The sequence below is a fragment of the Lontra canadensis genome, unplaced genomic scaffold (genome assembly GCF_010015895.1).
Source record: "Lontra canadensis isolate GAN:19392208 unplaced genomic scaffold, GSC_riverotter_1.0 scaffold182, whole genome shotgun sequence".
In the NCBI taxonomy this organism is placed as follows: Eukaryota; Metazoa; Chordata; class Mammalia; order Carnivora; family Mustelidae; genus Lontra; species Lontra canadensis.
This window is the reverse complement of record NW_022631176.1, coordinates 902,764-915,268: the sequence shown is the minus strand read 5'-3', so window position 1 is coordinate 915,268 and position 12,505 is coordinate 902,764. Positions and strand designations below refer to the sequence as shown.

At 45.2% G+C, this 12,505-nt stretch overlaps 2 protein-coding genes across 2 annotated transcripts in view; both read left to right on the top strand.

Annotated features, from left to right (window-relative positions):
- The window catches only part of TMEM132D (transmembrane protein 132D), a 580,096-nt gene that overhangs the window by 226,067 nt on the left and 341,524 nt on the right, over window positions 1–12,505 (top strand). The window lies entirely within an intron of this gene.
- Window positions 5,624–7,383, top strand: LOC116860707 (protein FAM136A). Its single transcript, XM_032846887.1, has one exon. The coding sequence runs from the start codon at window positions 5,634–5,636 to the stop codon at window positions 6,048–6,050; it is 417 nt and encodes a 138-aa protein (XP_032702778.1). The 5' UTR covers window positions 5,624–5,633; the 3' UTR covers window positions 6,051–7,383.

Sequence of the window (12,505 nt, the reverse complement as noted above, 5' to 3'; positions counted from 1 at the left end):
ATGATGTGATTTAGAAACAACGAAACCCTTTGCTTCTTGTCAGAGGTGTTGTTCAGATAAATCTTCAACGGGTCACAGGCCCTCTCTAGGTTAATAATTCAGTACAACTTCTGTGTCGGTGCTGGTTTTCACCACCAGCGTGGACGCAGCTCGAATTTCTGAAGGAAAGAGATGAGTTTTTATTCCTCCTTCCAGTTAAATGTTCAACAATCCGGGTTATCCATTCATAAGATGGATCCGGTCATGCATTCTCAAGCTCACAACCTCCGTGCCTCCTGTGTTCTCTTCTTAGGATCAGTTCCTCATGACTTTGGCCAGTACCCATCCCCGGCCTCCCCAGTGAAAAATAGCTTCCCGAGGGCAGGAATTTTTAAAACCTAGTACCAGACCTGCAGGGACTGCCTCTTGATAGACACCTGGTGAGCATGTGTTGAGTGAATGTCTTTATAGCCCCACCATTGTTCATGAAACACAAACAAACACAGACGCGAATGGCACCCAGAGTGCTAACAGACTGCCGGGTTCCTCCCATTTAGCAGGAACGCTCTGTCTGGTCAAGGGGATTGGAGCGGGCCGACCACCGCCGAGGGCTGTTTGCATCCTTCGTTTTCCTGATGCCTTCTTCTAAAGCGGGATGTCCCTGCTGATACTGACACACGGTGATGTTTTCAACGAACCAAGCCAGAGGCTCTCCACCAGAGGAAGAACACATGGGATTAATGAGTAATGGTGTGATGTGAGGGTTGATTGGGAACTCTCATTTGCCAACACTATTGGACCTTTGCAATGCCTTTGTCCCTCCACCTTCTAGCACTTTCCCTGCTACTCTCTCTTCCTCCCTTTTCGTTGATGTGAAGGTCTCCTGCTGTCACCCCCCCATGTGCCTTCTGGAGAGTCCTAGTTGTCCCTGATATTTCTATTTTTTCTTCTCCATCATAACCCAACCACACGTTCATCTGGTCACCTGGGCAGCACGGAGGGGGACTGGGTATTTGACCCTCTCTGTTCGCTGGGGAGTGCCAGGGGCCACGTGACCAAGGATAGCGAATGCTGATTCTCCATTGGTCCCAGGACAAGGAGACAGGCCCTGAAGATGCCAGTTCGAATGGGCATATGGAAGTGAGCCATCCTGGACCCAGTGGTTGGGACAGTGAGAAGCTGCCAGGAGCCCGAGCCTTCTCCCCACTGAACTGCCCCACAATGCTGGGCTGCTGCTACCCTCGCAGCCTGGTGAAAACTTCCTGGTTCTCTTCAAGCCCTGGCTGTTTTGGTCTCTGCTTCGGCCACTGAAACGGGGCCTGCACTGATAACGCTCCTGGCCTGTCATCTCTGCAGCTGGGTGAGAAACCTGTTCTTTGGACATGGTGACAGGCTTACGAGACTTATGGCGAGAAGAGGACAGAAAGCGCAGTGGTCCTTGGAAGCATCTCCATCTTCAGCGTGCGCTTGCGAGTACCAGGTAGAAGAGGACCTGGTGGGGCAGTGGTTGGAAGGGGCATAGCGTGGCAGGTGTACACAGGTCTGTTTTGGTCCTGGCGGTCCCAGGAGGATGGCCATCCTGAGGGTCCTGCTGTGTGCCTCAGAACCAGGCCAACGCGCCGAGGAGGAGGCTTTGTTCACCACGAGCAGGGAGGAACCTGCGGAAAAGTACTTCACGGAATATAAAAAAACAGTCAGACTTGGCAACCTGCATCAGCGGCCAAAGGAGACCAATGTGCTGCTGACCAGCACCCGTACCTCCTGGGAGCAGGGGTTTCCTTTCCAGCTGTTTTTGGTCCAGACTAGAGCTTGCTGGAACCTGCCCATTGAATCAAGGTGCTCATGGCCCAGAGAGTTGGAGGCCATGTGGCCCAGGGGCCTCCACGGGGATGGGATTCTGTAGGAAGCCAGGTGTCTGCACAAACACGATCCCTCCCACATGGCCACGCTTGGAAGTGTGTTTCCTGGGGTATCTGGAGGGATTCGTTTCTCAGTGACCGATCTTACTCTAGTTGAATTTACTGCATCCGTATTCTTTTGTACTCTGTACTTTTCATGTCATATTTTAGTAACATTTCCCAGCATATGGCATGATCTTTAGGCCTGTATCTACCTGCATCGTGAGGGATGAGGTTACACTCTCACGGCGTGAGCCCGGTGAGGTTTGGTGTGGGTCGTATGGTATCTGTCTCACATTGGCTCATTTTCAAAGTGAATGGATAATGACGTGAATGCAGTTTAATGAGTCATCTCTTCTCCCCTCCATTTTAAATGCTGTTGTCCTTTTTATTACATTTTATATGCCCATAATTGTCAAAACAGGCAAGGCAAGGGCCCCGTGACACGTGAGCCCTGAAAATCCTGGGCGGGACCTCATGATCGTGGGGCTGGCGCACGCCCCACACAGCGCAGCGTGACCCGGGTTGAGGGACGCCCGTCCCTCTTGGTTTAGATCACCTCCACTCCAGATGCCCTCCGGAGTAGCCCCTCTAGGATCGAGTCAGGCTGCGGCATCCGAGGCTCGATTGTAAGTGCAAAGCCGAGATGTGCCTACACGATATTCCACATGCAAAACTCAATTGCACGTCGCGGTCTAATTGCAGAGGTGGTAGAGAAATTCGATTGTCCTGTATGCATAGGGAGAGGCAGAGGTACAGTGACCCTGCAGCGGTATCTTTCCCAGAGTAACAATGGGTGCATGGTTCTGCTTTCAGACGCTCTATTTAGTTCCAAAGAACTATGTGTCTATTTGCATTTCAACACGACTGTTAATCATTTAAATATTATAAAAATTTTATTTTACTTTATTCTATATGTTAGATTTATTTTATTATAAATAAAAATTATTATAATTCTACAGTGCACGTTGACATAGAAGAAGGCACATCTTTTTCTTTTTGGTCTTTTCCCCCCCATAAATATGCTTGGCTTTGGCTTTTCTTATGCAAATACATCTATTTATTAAAATTACCAAGATATTCTCTACCTCCTCACACACACAACACACACACACACACACACACACACACACACACAAATGACATTGGCATGTTGGTTGAAAATGCATTGTCTTTGTACTTGCATTATGGGGGACATCACTTATCTGTATGTTATTCATCCTTTCCTCTAGATCCCTCAACTCTGTAAATAAAAAAAAAAACCCAAAATATCCAAAATCTTAATTTGAGGTCCCTTGGAAAGAATCCCCAGGACATTTGCCATGTGATAAAAAGTACTTATGGAAATTAGGGGAGCCTGCTTCCTCCTCTCTCTCTGCCTGCTTCTCTGCCTGCTTGTGATCTCTGTCTGTCAAATAAATAAATAAAATCCTGGGGCACCTGAGTGGCTCAGTGGGTTAAAGCCTCTGCCTTCGGCTCAGGTCATGATCTCAGGGTCCTGGGATCGAGCCCCAAATCGGGCTCTGTGCTCAGTGTGGAGCTTGCTTCCCCTGTCTCTCTGCCTGCCTCTCTGCCTACCTGTGATCTCTATGAAATAAATAATAAATCTTTTTTTTTTTTTAAATGTACTTACAGAAATTAAAGAAAAAAACAACCTTGGGAATCTGTGTTGGCATCTCACGACCTATCCATGGGTTGTGTGTTGCAAGAACCACTAGAGACCGCTCGTACCATGTCCGTAATGCGTATAAGTGCTATACCCGCGGTGGGTCACCCACGGGAATGCTCAGGCCAGTGTCCGTCCAGCAAATGACAGCGCCTGCTGCCTCCTGTGTGTTTACTCCTCTTTCTAATGTTCTGAAACACGGCTCATTGTTTTTTGCAAGTTCCTGACTTGCGGCCCAGAACACGCTGATGGATCTGAGAGCATGAGGACTTGCGTTCTCGTTCCCGCTCTGCTCGAGGCCCGGCCTTGGCGGTGTGTCGCTGTCACACTTGACTCTTCCCAGTAGAGCACGGTTTCTTGTTCAGATGTTCCGCTCATGTGAGTCGCAGATAAGGCTTTGCTTGCAATTTATCGAAATCGCTGAAAACAGTTTCTACCACTCAAGTGCTCACACACGTATCTTTAGCGCAGATGAAGCCCTCCTTGATGAATAGTGAGGTCCCTACTGAATCAGTGCCGATGCCAATGAAGGTCCTGTTTACGGAGCATGTTTCGGGGTCCGCTCTGTCCTCGTGCTTTCATCTTGCATTCACGTATTTAATGCTCACATCCCTTTATTACGTCGGTGCTGTTATTTTCTTCATGTTTCACATAGGGAAACCGAGGCACATGGAGCCATGTCCCAAGGTCTCTTGGGCTGTGAGCACAGAGTCAGGATCCAGCCCCGCGTGCTTGGTTCTCTTGCCACCCTTCTCCACCGTGTGAGGGGACTCCCTTCGCGTTCCCTGTAGGCAGCCGACGTGCGTTCAGAGCTTCTTTCTACCATTGGTGGTCCACTGCACTTACCGGATGAGTGGAGGCAGCCTCGATCTTTTCACACCATCTTGAATCATCCGATGGCGTTTGAACGAAAGCACTGGACCCAACTTGAGGTCTGGAACAAAGCCCCATGGAGCCCCGCCAGGCCAGCTAGTTCCCTCCCCTTCCTTCACCCAGTGGGGTAGCCAAAGAACGTTCCTCACTGTGAAGAGGGAGGTGCACCAGAGAACGTCTGGTCAGGCCTGCTTGTGTTACGCCTGTTCACATCTGTCGGCCAAACCAAGTCACAGGGAGACCCCAAAGACCAGGGATGGGCAGGTAACATGCATCTGCCATATGGCTAAAAGAATCCACGTACGTAGCACACTCAAAGATTAATAAGGTATGACGTACCAATTATTTATAAGGAATAATCTAATTTATCACAGGCCCACTTCAGAAACTGTGTCTAACCTAGCCTTGGATTTTTCTAAATATAGAGAACTTTCCCAAGCCTTAAACATTTCATATAATTTAGATAAAAATAAATAGTAACATCAGTGCAAGTCCTCAGCTAGTTCTTGTGTTACCAATAATAACAGGCAGCAAAATGCCAGTGTTCGGAGTTTGCTACAGTGGGTTCACACAGAGAGGAAAATTACAAAACTAAACAATGGGGAATAAAATTTTTTGGTTGTTTCTGATATAGATCTTCTTGGCCAACTCTCTTTAAAAATTACTTTTTCTTAATTTTACTTGATGGGAGTCCAGAAAAAGCATACTTTGAGAAGTTTCCTTGCTTTTCTTTAAAATACGTTGTTCTAGAAACTTCCTTAAGAAAAGTAACAACAGTCTGAAAATTTAAAGTTTAAGTCAGTCATGACTCTTTTAAAAATTGGGGCTAAAATGTGCATGACAAGTCTTTCATTATGGAATTATTAAGACAGTACTTCTGTGTAACTCAGTGACAGGGAGCAAGCTTTTACCAAGTGAGCAGAAAATGTCTTTCTCAGAGAGGAAGGGAAACGGTGGGTAGAATTTTAAAAAGCAACCTAGACCTGTTTCTTGAGAAAACCTGTCTTGTGGGTTGATAAGACAATAGGTGCGACCAGGTCCAAGAATTTGCCTCTTTACCTTAAGTGGATATGAAACACAACAGGCTCAGAGTCACCTGCTAAAAATTAAAATCTGAATATACTAATTGGAGTCCAGTTCGAGTTCATTAAATTCATACAAAGATTTATATTCCTATTGATTCTCAAAAATCAAAAAACCGGCAGCGCGGAGTCGCAATGGCGGAGATGCAGCAGCTGCGGGTACAGGAGGCAGTGGACTCCATGGTGAAGAGTCTGGAGAGAGAGAATATCAGGAAGATGCAGGGCCTCATGTTCCGGTGCAGTGCCAGCTGTTGTGAGGACAGCCAGGCGTCCATGCAGCAGGTGCACCAGTGCATTGAACGCTGCCATGCGCCTCTGGCTCAAGCCCAGGCCCTGGTGACCAGTGAGCTGGAGAAGTTCCAGGACCGCCTTGCCCGATGCACCATGCATTGCAATGACAAAGCCAAAGATTCAATAGATGCAGGAAGTAAAGAGCTTCAGGTGAAGCGGCAGCTGGAGAGTTGTGTGACCAAGTGTGTGGATGACCACATGCACCTCATCCCGACCATGACCAAGAAGATGAAGGAGTCTCTCTTGTCCATTGGGAAATAGAGGTCTTCACAATTGGCCATCAGAGCTCATGGCAGGAATCCATTTGAGAAGAAATGGGAGTTTGGGTCTTTTAAATGAAGTTTATGAAGAAATTAACAATGGCAGCAAGTTTGAGGCCCATGTCACTTGCCTCTGGACACTGGTTCCTTTATGTTTCGAACCTAAAAAAGTGAAATGGAAAAAACTGGTGCTAAAATTTGAAAAAAACTGGTCAGAGATGGCACAGGAGAGTTTTTGATAGCCTAAATTTCACATGCTTGTCCTGGCACTAGGGATCTCCCTTGAACCAAGCCAGAGCTGACCTCCAAGATACCAGATTCTTCTCAGTACACAGGTAACAACAGGCTGGCAGATTCCTAATCTGCCTATAATCTGGTGGTGTGAGCAAAGATGTTTCTGTTTGTTGCCAACTTCCTATTTACCAGAAGGATCACCAAATCATTTTTCTATAAGCTGTAAAACAAAATCCACAATGTCACTAATTTAGAAGGGAGAAAAGGTTTCTGGGTCTTTGTTTTGCTTGGTTTTATTTTATATATAAGGGCATGAAGTTGATTTAAGATGTGGAGTTGGGAGGGGTAGTTGAGTTAAGAACTTGGAACAGTTCTTGTGGATATCTGTTTCTGGCCATCAAGATATGGATATGCTTTTCTTGAAATATCCATTACATCTTCCAGCTAGGTAGGAGACCCTGTAAAACATGACAGGCGATGTTACACTGGGTATGGGAAGCAGATCTTCCCTCTCACTGGCTGCTGTGATGGGCCCTGAGGCTGTCTGCTAGAGTACAACAGGACAATCTCGCAGTGACACTCTTCCTTGAAAGGGGGTTTTGATTGCACTATATACAAGTATCCAGGAATGAACACTGAAGGAGGAACTGTTGTCTTCTTAATTTCAAGTTATTAGATACTGGATTTGGAAAAACCTGGTTTTTACAGAACAGAATGGAATGAAAGCCTAAACTCAGTATTGCTTATTTTGCCCCCTCAAATAATATGGCCCTATTGGGACAATCCCTTGGCAACCAGAAGGTCAAAGGAGAACAAGTAGGTGAATCGGGTGAGCTGTGATTCCTTTAAAGGAAAAGAGGGAAAGCCCCCCTCCATTACCAAACACCACTTTTGCCTAGGGCCTTTGCAGCAAGCAGTGTTCTGCCCCAGCTCTAGCACCTTTTCATTTTGATAAGGACCTTATTGTCTTTTTACCAACTTATTACTTGAAATGATAATATAGCCTGTGTTTGGTGTTTCAAGGCTGTGATATATTTTCCTAGTGGTTCAGTTTTAAAAAATAAATAAGGTTTAGTTTTTCCTCCAAAAAAAAAAAAAAATCAAAAAACCTCAGGCAGTATTATCTAACAAGTGGGTGGAATTTTATTACCTTTTCCAAATGTTTGTTTAAAATATTGATCCCATTGGGCATATTTCAATGACAAATATATAAAGATAGTAGGTGTTACTTTTTGAACAGTTAATTTTCTAATATCAAAGTAAAATATATTATTTCAGGAAACAGCCCTTTGTAAGAGACCCTTCTTTTGCACACGAGGAGAGCAAGATATTTAAATAGGATAATCTAGATTTCTGAACATTTCTTCTGATTTTAATGATTATGATATATTTTTTCCCCCACAAGTATTTCTTTAATCAGAGAAAATGTTTTTCTCAGTAACGTAGCTGTTCCTGGGATGGAAAATTCTGAGTTAGAAAGTAATCTAAAAGGGACATGCCATGGGGAAAGTTAATTTAAAAACTTTCCGCTTAAGTAGATAAGAGATTTCTAGCAAGATTACTATAATGTTTTCTATGCATGTTTAGGTTTGTCTCAAAACAGACTATTTTAAATGTTCTATGTATGAGAATTTCCCAAAGAAACAATGAATAAACAGACAGGAGCAGTTGGATCTCCATGTGGGCATTGTATGAGTTTTATCACTGTGCACAACCTGACCAGTTGGCCGTGTCTGCCCAGCGCCATTTTGAATTCCAGTCTGTAGACAATTCTTCCTCAACTCGAAAAAGGACTGAGAGCAACTATAAATTGGCCTCAAAATAACCCATCCTATAAAGGGCCAGATGGTAGTATCTTCAGCTTTGAAACTCTTCAGCTACTCAGCTGTATCGTGAGAGTAGCTGGAAACAGCCCAGGGACAAATGGATGTGGTTGTCTTTCCAATAAAACTTTATTTGCAGACACTTAAGTTTGAACGTCACATGCCGTATGTCCTGAAGTGTTACTCCTCTTTTGATTTTTTTCAACAGTTAAAGATAGAAAAAGTAAAAAATAGTTTGCAGGTTGTAAAACTAAAAACAAAAACATGGATAAGGATGAATTTGACCTGTCGACCTGTAATTTGGCTAACCCCTGATGTAAAGGTTATTGGTGGGAAGGGGGCTATAGAGTGGGCTTCTGTCGAGGGGTAACTGCCTTTAACCGAGTGCTTACAGAGTAACCCTTACATGTAGTTATGGGATAAAAGGGCTAATAATTAAGAGCTCTTAAAAACAATAAGAAAAACTCTAACGGTTCAATGTAAAAATAGTCCAAGGACGAGAACAGAAAATTTGCCAAAATTATCTGCAGATGCTCTAAGCATTGAACAGACGCGCAGCCTCGCTCGGGACAAAAGCAGTGCAAACTGTCATCCACAGGCTGCTGAGCATCAGAGTTCTTGATAAAGAAAATTGCCAGCACGGTTGGTAAGAGGAGGCTCTCTTTACATTGTTCTTGGCGAGGTTAAACCAGTACAATCACAGTGAAAGACGGTTGCACATTCACCACTGTCCAGCCAGAGATTCCATTTTTAGGAATGTCGCCAGTGGCCTGTGTGTGCAGAGATCTGTGCAGGGACACTCACTGGGGCCGCAGTGACACTGTCGAGGGTTGGGAGGCACGAGATGCCTATCAAAATTGAACCGGTCCATGTCGTGATGGTTGACGTTGAAGCCTGGCGGCGTGTGGACTGGAGAAAGCACCAGCATCTCATCGGCTGACCTGAATCAGTCTCCAAGACCTGCTATTAAGTGGAAAAAAAAAAAAAAAAGTGCAAATAATGGAGAAAGCTGTCAATTATGTGAATAAAAACTCAAAATAGAAATTTTATCCACAGAGACTGGCGGAAGAAAAAAGTCTTACTTTTCTCCTTTTTGAAACTTTCTGACAATCTGAGTTTCTTGTCATGGGCTCCTTCCGGTCAGATGTTTAAAAAGTTAAGGTGAATTGTTCCCGATGAATTACTTACTCGTTCCCTCTCCTGGTTACCAAGGAGGGTGGTTTAAGATTTCTAACTTGGATCCGCATTTAACTGAGGCAAGGTAGAAAAATTGGGTTTCCTGTGTTGAACCAAAGCTGTTGGGTTTCAAGACCTGAAATGTTTATTTGTAAGACAGAATGTCTATGTAATGATTCTCTGCTGAACTGATAATAGAAAGAGGATCACTTAAAACAGAAACAAAGTACTTTTTTTTTCCTTTGGTCTTCTCAATCAGGAGGGGACGTCCAACATGATTGACAAGTGCGGTAGGCAAAGCCACTTCCTCCCCCTCTGCACCTGGCTGGCTGGTTCTGTATAGTAAAATCAGGTGCCACCTTGACTCCTCTCCGGGAATGGCTGCACAGTGCTCTCTGTGAAGCAGACATCCACCCCCTATCATCTCATTTTTCTCACCCCATGGAGTCAACCTTGCCTTTGTGTTTACTGGTCCATTTGCTGCCGGAACACAAGCCGTGTGAAAATCAAGCCTGTTCACCTCTGAATCCACATTGTCCAGGCACAGGGCTGCCAACCATGACAGCAGCCCAGGTGATGTTTGTAAAGTTATCTTTTAACTTAAAAACAATTAAAGGAACTCATGTCTCTGGTGCACAGCTCTGTGAGTTGGGACCAATTCGTAGAGGTCCATAACCACCACGATCAAGATACAGAACACCCTGGGACCCTAAAAATTTCCATCATGCTGCCCTTCGTCAGTCCAGCCCTCTCTCTCCCCTGACACCTGGCAACCACTGATTTGCTCCCGAACCCATAGTTTTATCTTTTCCAAATGATATAATCCGTGTAATCAAATAATAAGGAGCTGTACATCAGTTTTTGGAGAGGGAACCATGGGCCAAATGCTAATTGAAATGCTTTCCGTGCATGATCTAAGAAATGTCTTATATGTTATTCCAGCATAGAGATGATGAAAATGAGGCTCGGTTTCACAGATAATGGGTCCTGGACACATAACTTCTCCACCTAGGAAGTGGTTGAGCTCACGCACCCACGCTGAGCCAGAGCTCGGAGCACACGGCTTCCCGGGTGCTCAGCAGCAGCCAGACGACGGATCGGTGTACCTTTTTGGTACCTGGTGTTCCACGTCCACAGCCATGACCCTGGGAGCACCAGCCCTCTGCTGGGCATCCATGGCAAGGACTGATTTAAATAAATGTCTGTTGAGTCTCGCCTCAGCATGGCCGATAAAAATGGTGGCGCACCCGTAGTCCACCTCCTCGATGGGGCACAAGCTCCCGAAATGTTCTGGAAGGAACAAAGAGCTTAGCCGTGGTCACCCTTGGGATAGAAACATCGCAATTTGAGGAGATTGGCTGTGTGGGCTGTGAACTACAAGCCACATCCTTTTGAGTGCCACAGGGTGAAAACTCAACATTTTTCATTGAGATAGGGCGTCAGACCAGCGAGGACGCGTGAGCACATTGACATCCGTCATCAGTGGATGTCCATGCGTGCACCTGTCGTTACTGATGCCATTCCCATCGGCACAAATGCCTCATCTTTTGTCAACAATACCGCCATGGCCAGGGAAGGTATTCGAGGCCATGGAAGTTGCTAAAACATCATGTGATGAGAACGCTGGCATTTTTAACAAAATGACATCAGAACGCATCGAGGAAGGACCAGAATAGAGAAGCCTGGAACAGCCCGTTGTCACCACTGTTAACCGTTAACCACTGTCCGCCTGGCCCCGGGGCCGAGAGTGTGGTTTTCACACTGGGATCCTGCCCGTGATTTGAAATTTCTCAAGAGTGGTGATGTGAGGATGTCCATCTAATGGACATTAACAGGAAAAAGGTCAAGACGAATGGAGACTTCTTCAGGTCTCTGAGTATTCGTATTTTGAGATTTTTTTAGGCGATAATTGAACTGAGGTAGGCTCTTCTGTTACCACATACATATTACCTTGCTTCCCCCGAGCCTCCCCACATGCTTTTTTGTACCACATGCCATTTCTGGCTCGGACCCTTCTGGGCACGACTTCATGTTCTGTCAAGTTCAGCTCCGACTCTGGGCACAGATGCAGACTCGTTCTGCCCCGGCTTCGGGTAGGCTGGCGCAGGGATTATCTGACCTCTTCCCAGCTCACGTGGGCTGTGCATGCGTTTGGCTTCTATCCCAGGGTTTTTCTTGCCTTCAGGGAACCACTGTCCTTCCCAGAAACCTGGGAGAGTTTATGGCTCCTGGAGCCATCTTTGCCCCACTGAGGAGCTGCAGCCAGCAGTTAAAAGCTTCCACTGGAGCCCGCTGCCTCTCAGAAAGTCCTCTGGGTCGAGCAACCACCTGCCTCTCTTGATAGTCAACTTGACGACACATTGTGTGTTTACTGTCCTCTTTTCCTTGCTGGTGCCTTGTGCCCCTTACTCCTGCACCCTGAAATTGCATTTCCAAATAAGCCACTCCTGTTAAACTTAATCTGAGGCTTCGTTTTGCTGGAAGAATCCAAGCTAAGATATCTCAAATGGGAAAAATTCTTTGCAAATGTTCATGACATATGAAAGAAGGTAAATTGAGTTGAAATCCTTCTAATTTCCTTTTGTGGTAATAAATTCAATGTTTCTCTCCTTAAAAGGGCAAAAAAAAAAAAAAAACCCAACTGGATGGGATCAGCATTCATGGTTAAAATGTATTTTTCCCCTTGAAAAATGTTTTTAATGTTAGAAATGCAACTATTCATTTATTCTTTTAACAAATGTTCGACACCTACTGCTAAGTCTCCTTCTGGATACGCCCCACTGTGGTAATAAGGCAGGATTTCCATTTTCATGGAACTCATTCCATGAGTCTGTTTCAATTACAAATTCAGAAAATTTTTAATCGTTTTAAAAAATCATGCTGAACTATCCCCCCAGGCAACACTCCAGAAAAATCGTGGCTTTGGGCCACTCCATTTTGGGTTGGTTTGTTAGGTGGCATTATTTTGAATGTAGCTCACCGACGCGGGGCACGGCACGTCCTTCTAGAGAAAGAATGTGAATTTTGCATGCCAAGACCTATGGGTGGAAACTGCCTCATTAATGTGAGTGTCGCCGGAAAAACACTAAAAACATTCAACGTGTAATTGAAATAATGCCCAATGTATGTATAGATGTCACCTAAAACTGGATTTTTTTTTCTTTCGTTGAGAAATCAGATCTGACAACACTCGGTCCCTGTTTCCGGTTGGCAACGATGGGCT

Excerpts from the sequence above, each read along its gene's own strand:
- LOC116860707 (XM_032846887.1), top strand. The coding sequence starts at position 5,634 with ATGGCGGAGATGCAGCAGCTGCGGGTACAGGAGGCAGTGGACTCCATG.